A 20,284-nucleotide genomic window follows, 5' to 3' on the forward strand; every position below is an offset into this window, starting at 1 on the left:
AGGTTGCCAGCCAGGTCCCCAGTTGGGGGCCCATGAGAGGCAACCACACACTGATGTTTCTGTCCCTCTCTTTCTGCCTCCCTTCCCCTCTCTCTAAAAATAAATTAAATTAAATTAAAAAAACCCAACAGTGTACTTTTTTAAAAAAGAACATCTGAATGATGTTATTTGGAAAAACCATTTCCCAATACTATGGAGAAAGGGAATTGAGCCATGTCCCCAGTGTAAGTGTCGAAAAGGAAGGGGTGGCCCTGTGGGGCTCCTGTGGGGCTTGGGAGCCTGGGCAGGCTGATCTGCGGTGGCTGCTCCCCGCTCTGCTCCTGGGCCCTTTCTGCAGCACTCGGACGGACGGGAGGCTATGCACGGGGACGCCCTTGGCTGCCGCCCCGCGCCAACAGCCGGTTCTAATTGTGCAGAGCTGCGCGGTGCTGGGGCTGGAAAGGGGATGTTTTGGGAACTTTGCATCATCGTCATGATCCCAGACCTGCCTGTGTTCTGAGCAGACAGTAGTTGGGGATTTGATGGAACAGTAGTGGCTGTAATGAAGTTGCTGTTCTGTAGAAACCACGACTGAAGGCTGAGGAGGGCGAATACTTCTGTTCACGCGCTGATCTCCCCGCATCACACGCTACTACTCCACAGAAGGCGCCGGTTTGTCCCCAGGGACTCCTCCCCTCTCTGTGGTCTGTCTCGTTGGAGTGCTGAGGCTGCCTCCTTCCCCCCCCCCGCCCCCCCGCCCCCGCCCACAGACAGCCCCTGGCAGGAGTTTGTGTCAACTGCCGAAGTGCATTGCTCTCACATGAGAACATTTTAATGTCCCACGTGTGAGAGTCTAGCACAGACTAGGGCACAGCACAGCTTCGTGGTCTGTCTGCCACGTGCTTCTCATGCCATCAGGGCAGTGAGACGCACGCAGCCTGAGGCTTTGGAGCCGCCCCTTCTCCATCCCTTCCCGCCCTTCTCAGGATAAAATCCGGTCCTCACCTGCCCTCCAGGCCAGGCCGAGACCTGCTCCCCACCCCCTTCCTTCCCTTCCGCTCCACCCCCACTGTCCCTCAGGCTCGCTTGGCTTTAACCACGCTGGCCACCTTGCTGGTCTCGGAGGCCCCATGGTGGGCCTTTGTGCTCCCCCTGCCTGGGAGCCCCTCCCGGGGCGCTCGCGGAGCCTCGCCCCACTCACTCGTGCCTCCGCTCCAGCGCCAGCTCGTCAGCCGGGCCTCCCAGTGTCCCCTCCCTTCCACCTGAGTGGTGTTCTCCGTGGGATTTGTCCCCCTCCACTCACTGAGGACCTCTGGCCCCGCTCCCCACCGCAGAGCAGGAGCCCCCCGAAGGCAGCAGCAGCAGCAGCAGTGGCAGCAGCAGCAGCGGGTGTGACACACGCTGCTGCTCTGGGAAGGAAACGGGCGCAGACGAGCTCTGCCCGCCGTCAGTCCCCGTGCCCCTTCCTCTCCTCGCCCTCGCTTCTCACCCTTCCCTTGCCCTCCATCGCCATCACCCTCGGGGTCCGCCTCACCGCCTGAGAAGGAGCTGCAACACCTCTGCCCCCGACAGCCCCCAGAAGGCTTGCACCTGGGCAGTGTCTCGTAGGACTTCAGCCCTGGGGGACAAGGCAGGGAAGGGCAGCTGTCCTCTGTGGCCTCCGGTGTGTCTGTCCCCCCCGGGCGGGACGCCGAGCCCCTCGAGGCCTCGTCCGACTGTCCTGGAACCGCTCCGGCGGCACAGTGCTGGCACTTAGCGGCCCCGCCTTCCTCCCGGGTTCCCCCGGCCCTCCTCTCTTCCCTCACCTCCTTTCTCCTTTTCCCTTTTCCTCCTCGCCTTCTCTCTCCCTCCCATTTGCCATCACAGCTGGTTTTGTTCCAGTGAGGGTGTCCGGAGCCCCCGCCGTGAGCCTCCCAGGAAGCCGTCCGGACTCCCTGGGGAGCTGCTGCCTCCTCCTTGGCGCTTCTCTTGACTGGGGCTCCGACGTCTCTCCGGGGGGCGGGCGTGCTTCCCGCAGGCCCGGCCACTGGGGCATCCGTGTGGGTGCTCCGTCCGCAGGCACCGGGGCGTCCCCTGGGCACGCGAAGACCAGCGGTTCTTTCTGAGTGTTGACGCTGCAGGTTGTAGGCTGGTTATGATTTTACAGACATTTGTGCATTTCTGAATCTTGACTCAACTGTTAAGATTTCATTTTAGGAGGGCGACTGTATGTGATAATGTTGATCAACATGTCAGCTATTAAAACGTGTTCGGGGTTGTCCTGTGTGCGGTGACCAGAGATGCAGAAGAGCTCGTGGAAAGGGCCTGGTCCCCGGAGGCGAACTCTTCACACCGCTTTTCCTTCTGCTGGCGGCTCTCGGGACCTGGTTTCGGTCCCCGAAGCCTCGGTGTCTAATTCCGTCAGCTCTCTGTGGTGTTCCTTGCCTGCTCCCTTCCTGTGCCGCTCGTCCCCTGCCACCTGCCCCCGTCGGACAGTCGTCCTTCTTCACCGCCGGACGAAGTACGTGAGCCTGGGACGCTCTGCGGCGACCACCGCGTCCACCGCACTTCCCCCAGCGTTGGCTCCAGAAGTCGAGAGCCGGCAAACAGCGTTTGTGACTGTTGCAGCCGTGTAAACATTATTCCGGCCGCGCTAAGTGGTGCGCCGGGATCGTGTTTCGTTCTCCGACGGACCCGAGCGCTCGAGGGAGCGGCCGCCGCCCCCCAGGGACCCGCCCGTCGGATGCCCAGCACTGGAGTGTGCACACGCGTGTAACACTCAGGTGGCTGCGACTGTGAACGCACATCTGAGCATGTTAAGTATGTGCTATTTAAACGTACATGTATGTAAAGACATAGATGATATTTAAATTCGTACAAATAGGAATTTTTGGTTCTTATTATTCTTAGAGATTATAATTGCTTTGTTTCCTAGTATCACTTCCCTTCATCATGTCCTCAGACCTTTCCAAACGGCCTATTGTATTTTCACTCCTGTCACATTTTTACTCTCACTAATCTCCCCCCCCACCCCCGGGCCCTCCCTCCGGGCCCGTTGTCCTTCAGCCCTTCCGCACAGCCGTGGCCAGGGGTGGGGGGGGGCGTCCCCTCCCTCACAGTCCCCTGCGGTGGGCTGTTTCCCTTTCACCTTCCTGAAGTTGTGTTTATTGAGGTTCGATGCCCTCCAGTAGAATTCACCCTTGCCAGTGAGCAGCGTGGCGAGCTTTGGTAAGTGGGCACTCTCGCGTAAACCGCCACGGTCCGGGGAGGGGACACCCACCACTTGAAAACGGCCCCGCTCCCCGCGGCAGTCCGTTCACCCCCGCCGTCACGCCCCCGGCGGCCGGCGGCCTCGGCCCGTCCCCGCAGTGTTTCCGTTTCTCGGGAGGCTGGACGGAGAGAGCCGTGCAGCGGTCCCGTGTCTGGCTTCCTTCACCTCGCACGGGGCTCAGGACGGTCATCCGTGCTGACGCGGTGCATTCCTTGTCTGTTCCTCAGCGGCGTTTGATTATACGGCTCCGTCGCGGTTTGTTTATCCCTCCACCGGCTGATGGGACCGGGTTGTTTTTAGTTTGGGGAGATTGGGAACGAGGCTGCCACGATCACACGTCTGTGGTTTTTCTCGTGCAGACAAGTGTTTGCATTAGCGAGGTCGCCGGCCATTTGTCAAGTGTGAGTTTGATGTTGTGAGACACTGCCACGCTGCTTTCCCACGCCGCGTGCCCGGAGACACCCGGCCCCTCGGGCAGGCCCCGCCCCGGCCCCGAACTGGCGCGGCTCCCCCACTGCCTCAGTGGGCCCCCCGCTCCCTGGGGCGTGTTCAGGGCTCCTGTGACTCATGTGTGATGGTCCCTCTCGTTCTGAAGATGGCCCCAGAGGACGGGCGGGAGGAGCGGGGAGAGTGTGGGGCCGGGAGGAGGAGGAAGAGCGTGCCCTCCAGCGAAGTGGCAGCGCAGTGTTGCTGGCTGCCGGCCCGGTGGTGGTCCCCGAGGCCGGATTCGATGGCCTTGCCGTGGGGCGGTGTCTCTTCCGTGCGGGCGTGTTTTGGGAGCGTGATTTGGAGAAGATTGCAGTCAGAACTAAGCCCAGATGTGGGGGCGCTCTGTGTAGGCACCAGCTCCCCGTGGCCCGGCGGCCTAGGTCCTGCGCGGGTCTCTAGGGAGGACTCGGCCCGCTCCCAGGTCTCCTCTTCCGGGCCGCGCCGCACCGGCCCCAGACGTGGCTAGGGCAGGCCTTTCTCGGCCGCTTCAGGACCTCTGACCCCCAGGCACCCGAGCACAAACCTGGCAGCTGGAGGGATGCTCCTGGCAGCGCGGCCCAGAGGAGCTCCGCGGGGCGAGCCGAAGCCAGGGTTGGCGCTCGCTGTGCCCTCGGAGTGCTGCAGGCGGGGCGCGGAGACCGGCTAGGGACTTCTGTCCATAGGCACTTTCTTTGCGGCAGGCACCCTCCTCTGGGGTCAGGGTGGCTGTCTAAGTGAGTCTCACACTGGGGGGTGTTTTTCACGTGCGGCGGCGGCTGGTCAGACGCCCTTTCGGTCTGGGCCTGCTGATTTCCGGGTGCCTGCGGGTGCCAGGGCAGGGCGGCCAGGAGGACGCTGGATACCCTCGTCTGGCCCTCAGGAGACAAACGGGCTGAACAGAGACGCGTGGTCGAAGCCGTGTCAGCGCGTGATCTGGGCGACACGGACACGGAAGCGTAGAGAAGACAGCACTGGACGACCTTGGGCGGGGGTGGGAGGCGTGTGTCAGAAAAGAAAGAAGCACCTGGAAAATAGGACTGAGAACGGGGGGACCTGAGAGGTTGGGGGTCGGGGTCCTGAGAGGCGAGGAGCCGACCAGAGGGAAGAGGGTGGCTCCAGTGGGCGGGTGGGGGTGGAGAGAGGAGGAGAGGGGAGCCGGGTGGAACAGTGAGACCCGACAGCCCTTGCAGGAGACTCACCTGTAGGGGGAGGAAGCGTGAGCAGGAGCTGGAGGAGACGAGAAAAGGTGTCTTTTATTACTGCTGTCACTGTTGTCATCACCCTTATCATTGCTATGCACATTAAAATGTGAGTGGGAAGAAGAAATCGGAGGGGAAGGGGGTGAAGACACAGGAAGGACAGAGGGCATCAGTTCCTCTGGAGGGGGAGGTGCGGTCGGGACCCAGAGCCGAGGAGGGGGTGGGTCCTGGGAGAAGGGGGCCTCCCTTCCACTGAAGGCAGAGGAAGGCACGTTTGCATGTTTAGGGGCAGAAAGTTTTCTTCTGACGTTCTTTTTCTCCTTGACGAAGGGGAGGCATCCCCGCAGCAGAGCAGAGGCCCCAGGAGCCGCGGGCCAGGGCCTCTCTGTCCAGGCTGAGCTCTCCTTTCACATCCCGTTGGCCTCAGCAGGGAACTCAGGGTCGGGGTGGAGGACCGCCTGGGCGGGATCACCCACCCTCCTCCCCCCGCCCCCACAGCCCAGGCGCAGCTGAGTGGCTCCTCGGTGACAGGGACGCAGGGTTCCTGGGGCCTTAGCAGCTTTAGCCCAAAACCTGTCTCCCTTCTAGAACCAGCCCGGGCTCCTCTGGTCAAGTTCAACTTAAATTACACTCAGACCGATCCCATAGCATGGGCCTTTTTCAGGCATCAGAGACTGGAAGAGTTCTGCTCTATTACCTCACATTTTCCAGACCCACTCCGCACAGATGGAATCTCTTGCAACCCTACCAGGCCAGACGCGAGAGAGGAGCAGTGCCGCGGGGGTGGGGCCGAGGGCTTGTTTTAGTGGCTAGAACGGCCTGATTTCCTTTGACATCTTGATAAATCTTCCCGCACGGAGCGTGGGAGATGCGGCGTTGAGGGGTGCTCACGCTCCTTTAGTTCGGCAGATGCTGCCCGGCCTCTTCCCTGCACGGCACCCCCTTTGTCGGGCTCTCCCATGGCCTCGGCCACAGTTCCACGGAGCTAGTGTCCGCGTCCCCATGCCCGTCTGCGGCGAGGCCGATGCCGAGAGCAGCGGACGCGCCTGAGGTTGCCGGGGAAACAGGTGACAGGGCTGGGCTGCGGGGCCAGGGCTTTGGCTCTGAGTCCTTCGCTCCATTTTGTCCAGGAAACTCTTCTGCGGTGTCTGACCCTGCCGGGGTTTGGTTTTAAATGTCACATGTCTTTTGACAGTGCAACACGGTCCTGAGGGGACTGTCAAAGCCCCAGAACTGCACATACGGTTTTTGAGTCAGTGTCTTAGAACTGTTCAGATCAAATACATTCAGGGCAGATGTATTAACTATGCGCTTTGGTTCCTGCTGCATGACGTCAGCAAAATGAAAGGGAAATAATAATAGATTTTTAAGTAATTCGAGGCAGCCACAAGAGGGTGGTGTGGGAGAGAGCGGGGGTGTTGGGACTAGAGCCGGTTCTGGCGGCAGCCTGACCCTGGGAAGGGGTGGGAGGTAGTGCTGACCACGCACCTGTCAGGTGCTGGGCTCTGTCGGCGTTCCGGCCTCACGAGTTGTCTCGATGAGGAAACCAGGGTTCCGAGAGCATGAGCACCGCGCAGGCAGGCGGTGGTGGAGGCCGGCCCGCCCCGGCCCGGCTTGCGGGAAGGCCCGCACGGCTCGTCTCGGGATGCCTCCCCGCGTTGCTGGCCGTGTGGGGTGGGACCGCGGACTCAGTTCAGTGTGCCCCACGCACAGGCAGGCACACGCACGCGCGTGTGTGATTTTGGCCGCTTATTAAAGAACTCAGGGCAAAGAAAAAAAACAAAGGAAACACCTGTCAGAGAGGAGGCCAAACCAGGCTTCAGTCCTCGAAAATCAGATTGATGAATCCTCTTTTATATCGGGTTGCAACCCATCCCTTTCTGGGACTGGCTCTGGGGGTCACAGGGGGGAAGGGCTCTTGTCCTCGCACTTGGACGTGGGAGCGCAAAGATGACCCTTCAAACTGACTGGAACAGGTGGGAAGGTGGAGCGGGGTGGGAGAGGCACACGTACCGCAGGCGAGGCAGGAGCACATTTGAGAAGAGATTCAGGTGTACGATTCCAGGACCAGGGGAGGCGTGGTGCCCAGGGCAACTCCGCGTCTCGGAGAGACTCATGTGCACCCCTGAAAAAGCGTCGAGTCCAAGTGTCGATCCCAGAGGACGAATGATAGGGGCCCTTCTCCTCTGTTCGCACGGACCCGCTGAGGGTGGGATGGGGCTGTGCAGGGAGGGCCCCTCCTGTGCTGGCGCAGGGGGTCCTCGGTAGACGGCGGCACCCATCAGCGCCCTCGCCGTCACCACTATCAGGTCTGAGTGGGCGGGGGGAGGGACTTGGCAGGGTGACAGAGGGCCGTGGTTTCCCACGTGGGGGGCTGGCAGGGCGACGGCACCATTTACAGAAATGAGGGGGCCAGGGGAGACGCTGGGCTTCCTGGCTCCTGGTTGGGTCTCAGTCGTCCTCAAGGCCAGGCAGGCCGCTCCCCTTGTATCCAGAGCCGTCCGTTCCGTCAGCCAGGCTCCCCACAAGTGCCCGCCTGTGGGTCGTGCTTGGGCCCCGAGGTGCACGCGAAGGGCACGGCCCTTCAGAGGCAGCACCGCTCAGCCAGAGGTTTCGTCTCGGGCTGGTCCTGCCCCCGCCGACTCCCCAGTAGACCCAGGTCTGTGTCCATTCCAGCTGCTGGGCTGCCGGCTCTCACAAAAGATCTCAGAAAAGTTTCAGGTGTGTGGCAAAATAATGCTATTAATAATACCGAGGCCTGGTCGGAATTAAAAGGAGGAGGCCTTGGAACTTAGGGGCAGAGAACTTTAGGAGCTACCCTTTCCCCCACTCTCTGCCAGGGCTGCCAGGCACGAGCTGAGAATGCCGGGCCTGTGGGTGGTGGCTTTTCCCTGGCCCTCTTGTATAACCCCCAAGGAATCCCATTGGATTGCTCCTGTGACCTCCCTTGGGTAGGAACCCGCCGCACTGACAGGCAAAATTTAGGTGATTTCGTCACATTATAACGCTAACCCTGCTGGAAGAGAAGAGAACATGTCCCCGAAGAAGACATCCGAGGGACCTCCCCTGCTGTCCCTGTCGGCTACAGGAGCGGTGGGAGGGCCCAGCCTCGGGAAGGGGTCTGAGCTAGTCCCAGAAGCTTCCCTGATTGCAGTGGGCTCGGGTCCGGCTGCCCTTGACTCCGGGAGTGGAGGATGTCATGTAGCTGCTGAAGTCTGAGCTCCTCCAGCCAGATCTTAATTTTAAGTTTGCCTGTGGGGGATGAATCCTACTAGTTAAAACATTACGTCCTCCCCTGGCCAATGTGGCTCAGTTGGTTGGAGTGTTGTCCTGGAGCCGAAGGGTCGCCGGTTCGATTCCCAGTCAGGGCATATGCCTGGGTTGTGGGTTTGACCCACCCATCCAGGCACATACCGGAGGCATTCCATTGATGTTTCTCTCTCACATCAGCGTTTCTCTCTCTCCCTTCCTCTCTCTCTAAAAGCAATGAAAAAAATGTCTTCGAGTGAGGATAAAACAAAATAAAAAAATAAAAATACACTACGTCCTCTCCCGGACAGTTGGCATCGAGAAGGGACTTCTGGTCCCAGAGAGACTAGCCGAGTAGCAGTGGTGGGATTAGGAATGTTCTGGCACAGAAGTCCTGGGAGATGTGGCCGGCCACTGCTCCTCACCTCTAGGGAGTCCCGAGCAGCTCCCCGACCTCGCCTTCCCCTCCAGAGGCGGAGAACCTTCTCGCCCGGGCGAAGGTGTGAATGGTCAAGGCCTGCCCTTTCCCACCTTCGTGTCTGTCCACGTTCCACGAGACGCCCCTGGCGTGTTCGCGTCCCGATTAGAACCGCTGTTGAAATGGACTCTCTGCTTCCTAGGAACTAGCCAGCTGTGGATGGAGTAAGAAGGAGAAACATAGTCTTGCCCCAAACGTTGTGGCCTTTACCCGGAGGTTTAACCAGGTAAGCAGCCCCTTGCATGTGCCTGTCCACACAGCAGTGGTGTCCCCTGTGGGCTGGGAGCCCCGCCAGGGTTCGGTCCCAGGCGCCTGGCCCAGGTCCAGACCCCGCTTCCTGAGCCCTCCCCGACCTTCATCCATCCTTGGGCCATCACAGGTGTTCTTTTCACACTGCAGGTGGAAGTGAGCACATCTTTCCTGTGTGTAAATGCTTCAGTAGCTTCCAATTCCACATAAGCTAAGGTTCCAGCACCTTAGTTGCCCGGCAAGGGCCTGCGTGGTGGGTCTGGCCTACGTCCACCCAGCAGTCTCATCTCTGGTCCCCCACACTCTGCAGGCTGCGGCCACCCCGTCCTTCCTCCTCTCGCCTGACGCACCGTATCTCTGTCCTGTCAGGCTTCCACGCGCGCCGTCTTCTCAGCTCGGAATTCTTCCTCCCCGTTCAGCCCCCAGGCGGATCTCGGCCTGCAGGCCACACTCCCTTGGGGACTCTTCCGTGACTCCCCGGCCTGTACAAGACGTGCCCATCACGCACGGCCTTGCTGCAGCAGCGCGTCTCCGCGTGGCCCTTGGCTCACCTGTCCTCGTGTTGTGTGACCCTGTCATCTCAGCTTCCTAGCCAGTCCGGGGGCTGCACGAGGGCAGGAACCGTGTCTGCCTTGTTCAGCACTGCACCCCTCGCCCTTCGCCCAGTGTCAGGCACACAGTGGACCCTCCGTCAGTGTGTGGTGCGTGGGGTGCATGAACGAGGTGCTCGGGACATTCCTTGCATGGAATTTCTTAGAATCCCGATGGCCCGGTCACCAGCCTGCTATGTACGACTGCAGACTGACTTGGGCCAGCCAGAACCTCTGCCCCACGCGTGAAGATCTGCACCCCACTTGCGGAGGGACGAGGGAGACTTGGACTAACTGAAGGGGGTGGGCTTCTGATTGCTCGGTCGGGTCTCCCAGAACTTGACCTTCAGTAGAAAACACCCCGAGAGGCTCCCTTTGGATGGATCAGACCCCAAAATGGTGTTGTTGACCGTTTTCTTCTCTCCTGCTGCTCTTCTGGTTTCAAACAAGGGCAGTGGCCTAGGGGTCGCCTGGTGTGCACGACTGGACCTCCGGGTGATGGGCCCGGGTTTCCTTTGGCCCTTCCCTCGGGCTGGGCGTTCCCTCTCGGAAACGCTGTGCCCTGTGCATCACCGTCACTCAGTCCTCCCCAGGCTTCCCCAGCCTCAGCGACCCCCCTGGGGACAGTGCAGCAGGAGCCTCAGCGGGGTGGCAGCTGGAGCGGACATTGCTGTTGTCCTTACGAGCTGTAATAGGGACTAAGACAGACCTAGATGCGTCTGTGGCAGGGACTGCGCACCCTTTGTTTCCGAAAGGGAAGTTCTGAAGCCCTTTTCTTTTTCCTTTGTTTTCAAAAGCTTTTCCTTTTCAACTGAGCTTAGTTAGTTTTAAAAAAAACAGATGTGCACACACTCTCAGGGCTTCATAGTTTCCTCAGCGGAACTGTCCGACCAGGAGCCAGCCCCGGCCCACCTCTGACCGGCCGCCGGCTCCTGGAGGAGGCCACTGAGGGCTCTGATGTAATCTGCTCCGCACGCAGAGGCCAGGTCAGCTTGGCAGAGGGCGTGTGGCCTGTTCCGCGAGCAACTGCACCGTGTCCAGATCGGACCGATGCAGCGAGCCAGGGCCAAGTTGCGCTTTCCCAAACGGTGCTCCGAGAAACGGTCTTCCTGCCGGCCCGTCGGCTGCTCGGGGCGGGCAGCTCTTGGACGGAGTCCTGGTGCCTCCGGTTTGAAAACTGGCCAGCGGCCAGGCCTGGTCAGCCACCAGGGCTGCTTTCTCGGAGATAGAAAGACTGATGGGCATCCCTTCCTGGCAGGCTTCCATATGTGGGAACAAGCCGTCCCATCGGCCCCCAGATACTATAAATGAGAGTAGTAACAGCGCTGAAAACGAAATGAAAAAGCCTCTCCGGGGGAAAGGAGAGGGCCGACTGTGGAAACACAGGAAGACTCTGGGGCAGAGACGATGGCCCAGACGAAGTGGAGATTGTGACGTTGAGAGTGGCCCCCGTGCATGAGCGTAGATGGTTGTCTGTAGTTGCACTTTGCGGCCTGGGAGTAAGGACACGTAAAGGGCTAATGTGTGGACCCATCCACAGTTGGAGGTTAGTGAGGCTGACTTTCCTGAAGGAGCGAGGGACCGGGGAACCTGGAGTGCCGACTAAGAAGCAGAAAAGGACGGCCAGGGACCCCAGGGCAGGGACAGAAGGAGGGACAGGCACAGCGGGGGCACAGGAGAAGGTAAGGACTGGGGGCGGGGTGAAAGGCTGTGCCCCAAGACTGGAATTTGAAGTTCCCAGTGCAGAGCGGTTCTGGGAATGATGAGGAGGAGGTGACCGAAGAGGTAGGTGGGTAGTCGTTGCTGAAGCGGTCAAACGATCTTGAGGCCGTGGTCACTCACAGTGACGCCGCAGTTGCCCAAGGAAGAAAGAAGGCAGGGTTTGGTATGGAGTGGGCCAGATCCTGAGCTGTTCATCATTTCTGCAGTTGTACCCTCTTCAGATCTCAGAAAAGGGGGGGAGGGATCATAAATGAAGAGTCTTCTCATGCCCTGGCTGGTGTGGCTCAGTGGATTGAGTACCATCCTATGAGCGAAAGGGTCACGGGTTTGATTCCCGGTCAGGGCACATGCCTGGGTTGTGGGCCAGGTCCCCGGGAGGGGGTGCACAAGAGGCAGCCACACATTGATGTTTCTCTCCCTCTCTCCCTCCCTTCCCCTTTCTCTAAAAATAAAGAAATAAAATCTTAAAAAAAGAGCCTTTCCCAACTGGCTCTTTCACTTAGCAGTATGCATTTAAGATTCATCCATGTCTTTATATGGCTTGATGTCTCTTTTTTTTATTTTATTTTAATCATTGTTCAAGTACAGTTTTCTCCTTTTTACTCCCAATCCAGCCCCTTGATGTCTTTTTTAAATGAATCCTGTTCCACTGTGTGGATATACCAGTTTGTCTATCCATTCCCCTGTTGAAGGACATCTTATTTACTTCCAGCTTTTGATGATCATGAACAAAACTGCTATAAACAAATGCATGCCGCGTGTGTGTGTGTGTGTGTGTGTGTGCACGCGCGCGCAGAAGGTTTCAGAGGAGCTGGGGAAACACCTGGCAGCACAGTGACCGGGCTGCGTCAGCACCATTCTGCATTCCCACCAGCAATGGGTGGAAGTCTGCGGTGCTTCGGATCTTTGCCTGCAGTGAGCACTGTCAGTTTTACTCACTCATTTATTCAGTCCATTCTGATGGTGCGTATGGTGGTCCCACTTTCCTTTGCTTGGTCCCGCCACTGCTGGGCCCCTCGCATGAAGAGCAGGGAGACTGCCACACAGGAGGGCCATGTCCGTGTCACAGTGGCCACTGGGCAAGGGGAAAGAAAGCATGTTATGTAAGATCGGGTGAAGGATCTAGGATTGCACACTCAGGGAGGAGATAGTCAAGGTTTTCCAAGTAACTGAAGGGTCCTTCTGGGGAAGCTGAGTAAGCAGAACCCAGGGGGCCGGCTCAGGAAGGACGAGGACCAGGGGACAGGTGTGAGGAGGCAGTGGGTACGTCCCGATGGAGGGCAGCTCCCTACCCATGGGCGCTCAGGCGGAGGCCTGCCAGGGCTTCATCGCAGCGCCTCAGGGGCATGGCGGTGGGGCGGGGCTGAGGAACCGGGTCGGCCCTAAAGCGTCTCCCCACTCTAGGTTTCTAGAAAACTGTGAACGGACTTAGGAAAAATTTATGGCAAAGTAGATTTCTCATAGGAAAAGAGAATTTTTTTAGCTTGAAATTTACTTTATGCTTTTATTGTTTTATTCATGGGTGATTAAAATTCTTTGTGTTCATAACTATTCTCCTTTATTCGTCTATAATACGGTTGTGAAATTTCCCAGGGGATAGCTTAGTCTTCAGTGGTGAAACTCTTGTTCTAATTATACCACTGGAACAATAATAGTTAATAATGATAGCTTATGTGTTTTAAAAGCTTCCTAGCACTGTGACCCAGTGGCGTTTAGTCCAGGTAAGCATGACTGGTTCTACAGTTGAAAATCAACTAATGCGACCCATTGCATGTATTGGCTAAAGAAGAAGAGTGACATTATCATTCCAGTTGATTCAAACAAGCATTTGACAAAATGTAGTACCCCTTTGTGACAAAAAAGAGAATCTCAGCAAATTAGGAATCGAGGGGAATTTTCGACTTGATAAAGGATACCTACAGAGTTTTGCAGCCAACATCACACTCAGCAGTGAGACACTAGAGGCTCTCCCCGCAGACTGGGAACAAGGCAGAGGGGTGTGCTGCCGCCACTTCCCCTCCGCATCGTACTGGAAATCCTGACCAGTGCGACAAGACAGGAGAAAATGATACACAGATTGACAAGAAAGAAAGAAACCTTTATTCACAGATGACATGATCGTCTATGTAGAAAAATCTCAAAGAAATCTATTTTAAAAAATCTCCTGGAACTAAGAAGGGGTATACTATATGGCAAGGTTGCAGCTTACAAGATCAATATTCAAAAGCTTTCCTATTCCAGCAGTGAAATTTTGGAATTAGAAATTTGAAAAAAATTATAATAGCGCGTGCACACACACACAAGAAGGAATACTTAAGTATAAAACTAACAAATGTGTACTGGTTCCGTATGCAGAAAACTATGAAACACGGATGCAGAAACCCAGAGTAGATGGAAATAGATAGAGTTACATTCTATCCTCAGGGATTAGAAGATTCAGGGTTAAGATGTCAGTGAACCTCAGCAAGCTATTTTACAAATATCAATAAACTGATTTTAAAGTTTGTGTGGATAGGCTGGAGACATGGAGTAACCAAAGCGATTCTGGAAAAGAACAGTCGGAGGACTCAGTCTACCCGATCTCAGAACAGTGAAGCGACAGCCATGGAGACGGCGTGGTCTTGACCGGAGACTAGACGTTTAGAGCAACGGAACGGAATAGACCTACACAAACATAGTCACCGAGTCTTCTCTTTATAAAGGCTTTATTTATTCTTAGAGAGAGAGGAAAGGAGGGAGAGAGGGAGAGAAACATTGATGCATGAGAAAAACATCCATCGATTTGCTCTCTCACGCCCCCAACTGGGGACCTGGCCCACAAAGCACGCATGCACCGTGACTGGGAATTGAACTGGTGACCTTTTGCCTTGTGGGACGACGCCCAACCCACTGAGCCATGCCGGTCAGGGCCAGTCACTTGGTCTTTGACAAGTGCATGAGGACATTCAATGACGAAAGGCTCATTTCTCAACAAATGGTGCTGGAATAATTTATTGGAATTTTTGCATATATAAAAAATTAACCTAGACACAGACTTTAGACCTTTCATAAAAATTAACTCAAAATGAGTCATATACCTAAATGTAAAAGTCAAAACCATAAAACTTTTAGGAAAAAACATGGAAGAAAATCTATATGACCTTTGGTGATGAATTATTAGATATAACACTATAAGTACAGTTCATTAAAGAAAAACTTGAAAAGTTGGACTTTATTAAAATTAAAATTTTCCACTCTGCAAAAGACATTACTAAGAGAATAAAAAGACTGGGAAAGTATTTGCAGAACACATGTCTGATAAAAGACTTGTATCCAAAATATACTCTGAAAACTCAACAATAAGAAAACAGCCCAATCAAAAAATGGGCAGAAGATCTGGACACCTCACTGAAGACATGTGCAGATAGCAAATAAACATGAAAAGATGCTCAATGTTATTTGTCTTTGGGGAAATGCAAAACACTACACACCTATTAAAATGGCTAAAAATACAGGAACCCCCCCCCCCACACACACACACACAAATACTAGTTGCTGACAAATACCTGAAACAGCGCAAACTCGCATCCATCACTGGCGGGAATGCAAAATGGTACAGACACAACCCAGTAATTGTGCAGCTGGGGATTTGGTTTTCAATACCCTTAAAAGGAGCCCAGGCTCCTTGGAGAAGGGGCTGGTTCAGGGCTGGGCAGGAAGCGTGAGAGGCACATGGCGAGGTGATGCTCCCACAGGCCCATGGGCCAACACAGCGGCGGGTTCCTTCAGAGGGAAGGGATGCAGGGACCAGCTGGAAGAGGTCCCCGTGGCCAAAGACGGAACAACCTGAGCAACAAATAAATAACTTAGTATTGGATACAGCTCAAAGTGTAAAATAAATATGGGTGAGTCCATTCTGATACACATGGTTGAATAAATAAATGGAGGAGGCAAGACAAACCTCTTATGCAGAAGAATTACCAATAATTTATGTAGATATTTTGCAAATGAAATTCTAGATATTTTGCAAATGAAATTCATTATGCAAAATGGATTACAGCTGCTTACTTTCCTCTCTAGCTTGGAAAGTTTGAGGTCAAAGTATTATTTATGTAGCCAGTTCCCTATTGATGGACATTTTCTTTTTTCTCTTGTTTTGCTTTATAAATGGTGCTTTAGTGAACCTGTGTACATACATCCCTCTAAGCTTCTATATATTAATAAGATAAATATTCTCAGGAATATTTATCAGGAATAAAAGTACCAACCCCTCCACACTTGGTACAACATGCAGCTCACAAAGGGCTAATGCACTTCCTCTGATGTCGAACGGACGTTTACTCATCAGTAGCAAGAGGACAGACGTCCCAGCAGAAAGATGGGCGAAGGGCCTGAGCAGGGAATTCACAAGGCAAATAGCACCAGTGGTCTATAAATATTTGTGACCCCCCCCAACCAAAAAAAAAACCTGAAAAAAAGTGCAAAAAGTGTTAGCTGAGTAGTCATGAAAGAAATGCAAAATAGAAGCAGTGAGACGACGTTATGCTGTGCGTAAGCCGAGGGAAGGAGAGAAGAGCTGTAGTGGCCGGCGCATCTGCCCGTGGGTCTGCCCGAACTTGCTGATGAACACATAGACCTGTTCAAGGCCAAGGTTTCTACATACACTTTTGAAAAATGGATACACATAATTTTATTTACTCTGTGTTACAGGAGTTTATCCCAAGACTTTAGTAAAACTATGCAAAGATACGGGTGTAAAGATTTTTATCCCAACCATGGAATAAATAGTAAGCCAACAATAGGGGCTTACTTAATGATGGCGCGCCCCTAGGATGAAATACTTAGCAGCTGCCAAAAATTGCGTCTTAGAAGAATATCGATTCACTTATAAAGATTCCTGTGACGGTATGATCAATAGGTACCACTGTAGTTGAAAAATAGGAAGGTGAATTCTTTACGCGGAGAAAAGACGAGAAGCACACACACCATGACGTTTACCACGGGGTCTGCGTGTGAGAATTAAAAAATGTTTAAAACTGCTCACCCCCCCACCCTTTGCAGTGTCTTGTCTGCCCCTTCCCTCCATCTGCGTCGCCGTGGCCCACGTTCGGGCCTCCCGGCTCTCACGTAGGCCCTCGCGCCAGCTTCCCCTGGGGCGTCCCTGCAAAGCGCTCTAGCCTCTCGCTCTCCTGCTCGCTCGGAAGGCCCCGGGACCCTTCCCACCGCCGTGCTGCACCAGACCCCCACAGTCTTCCCCCCCTTTCTCAGTCTCCCTCCGCCCCCACCCCACAGCGTGCCCGCACAGCCGTCCTGCCGGCCTGTTCAGCTCTCGCTGGTCCTGTCGAATACGGCCACACCTCAGTGCTGTCCGTGCCTTTTAAAAGTCTCCCCATCTTTTAAGGCCTGCCTCCTCCAGGAAGCCTTCCTCTACCATCACCTCCCCCATACTCCAGGCCACGATCACCAGCTGCTTTTTAATACAGCGGTTTCCGGAGGGCCCTGCTTCCCCACCCCCGTTAGCTTCACACCAGGCAAGCACAGAAGGGTCTGGACCCGCGGTGCCCAGGGCCCGCGCACAGTGAGGGCTTCGTGGCCGTCTGTTGGACGAACTGGCCCGGAGTTGCGTCTGCATACCGTGTGCTGTAGGTCAGGGTCAACCCTGCCTGTTCCAGAATTATGCCTTCAGTGTGTGTGTGATTTTTTGGCATGCAGGAATCGATTAAATTATACTGTACACGTGAATGATCACACTTGAGATTATGTGGCATAAAAATGTGCACGTATTAAAATACAAGGTTTACGGATCTCTCACTGGGTATCGAGAATATCTTTCTTCCATAACTACCCATTAAACGTTTGAGTCTGAACTTAATTTTAGGCAGTTCCTTGGAAAGAATGATTCTATGGGAACCGGGGCATGTCCTGGAGACAGCCACAGATGATTACGCAGAGAAAGCTTGTCTATAATATTCCTGCTTCATAAGAAAAGCAAAGTTTTGATTCTTGGTTACTCTTTCCTTGTTTTCTCACGGAAAAGTGGCAGTACTTGTGCGGAGAGAATACGTTTGGTTGCAGCCGTCAACGTGCTTCGTTACCTCTAGGATATCGTTAACCTGCATGGCGCTGCTTAACTTTGAAACAACTAAATTTAATTAGTATTTGGGTGACCGTATCCTAGAAAGTTAAAGTTGTTACAGTCGTGCACATGTTGGTGAATTCTCCTTGTCTCACATCTCACTGGGGATGTGGGTATCGTGGGTGGTACTGCCAGGATGCATACATACCCCTTTGCCCACTCGTCCATCTGTCCATCCATCCACCCGCCCACCCACCCCTGGTCTCCCCACAACTGGGGTCCTTCTGAGTAGGGATCCTGTCTGATTTATGTCAGAATTTCCCGCCCTGGCTGGTGTAGCTCAGTGGATTAAGCTTAGGCTTCGAACCAAAGTATCGCACGTTCGATTCCCAGTCATGGATTACAGGCCATGCCCCCCAGCAACTGCACATTGACATTGATGTTTCTCTCTCTCTCTCTCTTTCTCCCTCCCTCCTCTCTCTAAGAATAAGTAAATAAAATCTTTAAAAAAAAAAAAGAATCACTTAAAAAAAATTCCCCACAGCACTCTAGAGAGACTTGTCTGTCGTGGAGGCTCAGACCCTCCCCGGGGGACAACGGAGGCACCCACTTCTCCCCGCACACGGAGCGCGTGGGGGTGGGGGGGAGGCGCTGAGAACGCGGGACGTGTTGGCTGGGTTGGTGTCATGAGGGCCCTCGCCCGCGCACTCTAGGGCTGTGCTCTCTCCCAGGTCCCCAGTCTCTGGGAAACCCTGTTAACAGCAGTGGGCAAAGGGTGAGACATGGGTGGCCTGGCATCTAACAACTTCTCTGGTGTGTGTGTGTCTGTGTGTGTGTTTGACTCCGCAGGTCAGTTTTTGGGTTGTACGAGAAATTCTAACAGCACAGACTTTAAAAATAAGGGCAGAAATCCTGAGCCATTTTGTGAAAATAGCCAAGGTAAGCGGTTTTTTTTTTTTTCCTTCCCCTCTTCTTTCCTTCCTTTCTTTGTCCCAAGATGTGTGTCCTCAGTAATTTGGGAGCACCTTTGCGCTGGGCCTGTGGGCAGGGTTCAGACAGGGGGCTGTGCCTGACTTGCACAGACAGAGGCAGCTGGCAGACCAGCTGGGCTGCCCACGCAGGCTCGCAGCCCCCACGCGTGCGTCGGCAGCAAGCCCCTCCACCTCATGATCGTGGCAGCCAGCTCTTCCCTCTGGCCTTGCACGCTCTCCATGCGGCCCCAGGGGATGCCCCTGGGGTCTGTTCATCCGACTTCAGGTCTAGCCAGTGCCGGGGGCTGATGGGGTGGAGTTAGCCTTGCTGTGTGCGATGCCATCACATCCTGCACAACTCTGTCCCAAGTCTGCAAAGCTCCCCCAACCCGTTCTGAGCTTCAGGCCTGGGCCGGATGACCTTGTGGCTCCCATTCCCAGGTCCCATCCCCCTAGCCTGATGGGTTCTGTCCTCGCCAGTGGTTGGGTGCCAGGCTCGTGTCTGCGTCCCGCCTTCGCCGGCCTCCTCTTCCCTCATCTTGGCCAGCCCGGGCTGTGATCTCAGGGCCTTCCTGGACCCCTCCCATCAGTTGCACGGCCAGGCCAGCTCCTCCCCCTGCACCGCCCCGACCGCCAGGCTTCACGTGCACATGTTGTCTTCCCACCCAGACCCGGGGCCAGCTGGCCTCACTGAGGCCCCCCGCGAGCCAGGCCCGGTAGCAGGCGCTGTACTGAAATGACTGTATTCTGTGCTCTCATTACTATTATCCCATTTCCAGAGGATGAGGGGAGGCCTAGAGAGCTGCCCACCTGGGGCTTCCAGTTTGGAAATGAGTTTATGGTCTCCGCCCAAGGGATCAGAAACGGCCCCTTTTTAACCTCAGCCATCTCCGATGGCGGGTCGCCACACTGCACTGCGCCCTGGAATGTTTTTGCGCTTGCCCCTCCCTTACCAGGGCCTTCCTTTCCCATCTCTTCAACCAGAGGGGGTTAGATGATCTCCCAGGGGGCCCGGGCCTTCAGCTCTGAAGGAATTCTGTGGCAGATGTAAGAGTTCCGATACACGGGGTGAAACTCAGTCCACGCAGAGAAACCTGCTGTTACACAGCAGGAAACCGTCAGAACGAGACGAGATGTGTGGCGCGCATGCGAGCTGCGCGGTGTGGGAGAAATGTGCCAACAGGAGCAGAGCCGCGGGGACTGGGCACAAGGGCTTTTCGTTCATGCGTTCGCTTCCCTGGGCCCCACCGGGTGTTCCCTGAGAGCAGGCACAACGCTGCGTCTGCTGCTGTGTCCCCGGTGCCTGTCACCTGACACAGTGGGCAGGTAAAAGCAGGTGCAGCCCCGTGTGCGGAGGAGATGCACAGGCTGTTGTGGGACCAGAGCGGGGCAGGCCGTAGCCTGCCCGGACTCGGGAGCGTGGCCAGGAAAGACGTCATAGGGGAAGTAGCACCTGAGCTTGCAAGTACCCAAGACGAGCGCTGGGGACAGTTGTGGGGACGAGTCTTCCCAACAAAGAGTGAGCAAGCAGCCCACGTCACCTTGAGTGCCCGCCCCGGTGTCAGGCAGGGGTCTTGGCAGCTGACGTGAGCTGTGCCAGGGAGCAGAGGGGCCATGATTCCCTTCCTCATTTGAAGATGAGGATGCAAAGGCTCAGAAGCAGCGCTCAGAAGCAGTGACCCGTGCCCAAGGACACCCGAGCACTGGGGGCCGGGGCTGGAGCCAGATCTCTGGGTCCGCAGAGCCTGCTTGCTGACCCGAATGTCGCTGACCCCCAGGGATGAAGAGTGGAGCCCCAGCCCTGTCAGCAGGTGCCCTCGGCGTGAAACCAGGGACAGAGTGATCACGTTTTCCTACTCTTCCTCTCCGCTCTGTCTCCTCCTGTTGCCCTCTGTGGCAAGGACCTCGTCTGAGACCGGGTCGAGTCCCAGTGTCCACACTAGTTCGGGGTCCGCTTCGAAGGAGCACGGCTGAGCAATCAGGAAGCCAGAGCTGTGTCCTGCCGGCCGGCCGGCCGAGGGGCTCGTGCAGACGGACGACATCTGTCCTTAGCCCCTCTCATTCCCGAGTTAAG

At 55.6% G+C, this 20,284-nt stretch overlaps 1 protein-coding gene across 5 annotated transcripts in view; it reads left to right on the top strand.

Moving 5' to 3' along the window:
- RALGPS1 (Ral GEF with PH domain and SH3 binding motif 1) overlaps window positions 1-20,284 on the top strand; it is a 229,697-nt gene that overhangs the window by 66,383 nt on the left and 143,030 nt on the right. For all 5 annotated transcript variants that reach the window (XM_045846480.1, XM_045846479.1, XM_045846483.1 and 2 more), the window contains exons 5-6: window positions 8,766-8,849; window positions 18,089-18,178. In XM_045846480.1, coding sequence (XP_045702436.1) covers window positions 8,766-8,849; window positions 18,089-18,178 — 174 coding nt within the window. The remainder of the gene's footprint in view (window positions 1-8,765; window positions 8,850-18,088; window positions 18,179-20,284) is intronic.

This window comes from Phyllostomus hastatus, unplaced genomic scaffold, assembly GCF_019186645.2.
Source record: "Phyllostomus hastatus isolate PE091 unplaced genomic scaffold, TTU_PhHast_1.1 phas_contig_495, whole genome shotgun sequence".
In the NCBI taxonomy this organism is placed as follows: Eukaryota; Metazoa; Chordata; class Mammalia; order Chiroptera; family Phyllostomidae; genus Phyllostomus; species Phyllostomus hastatus.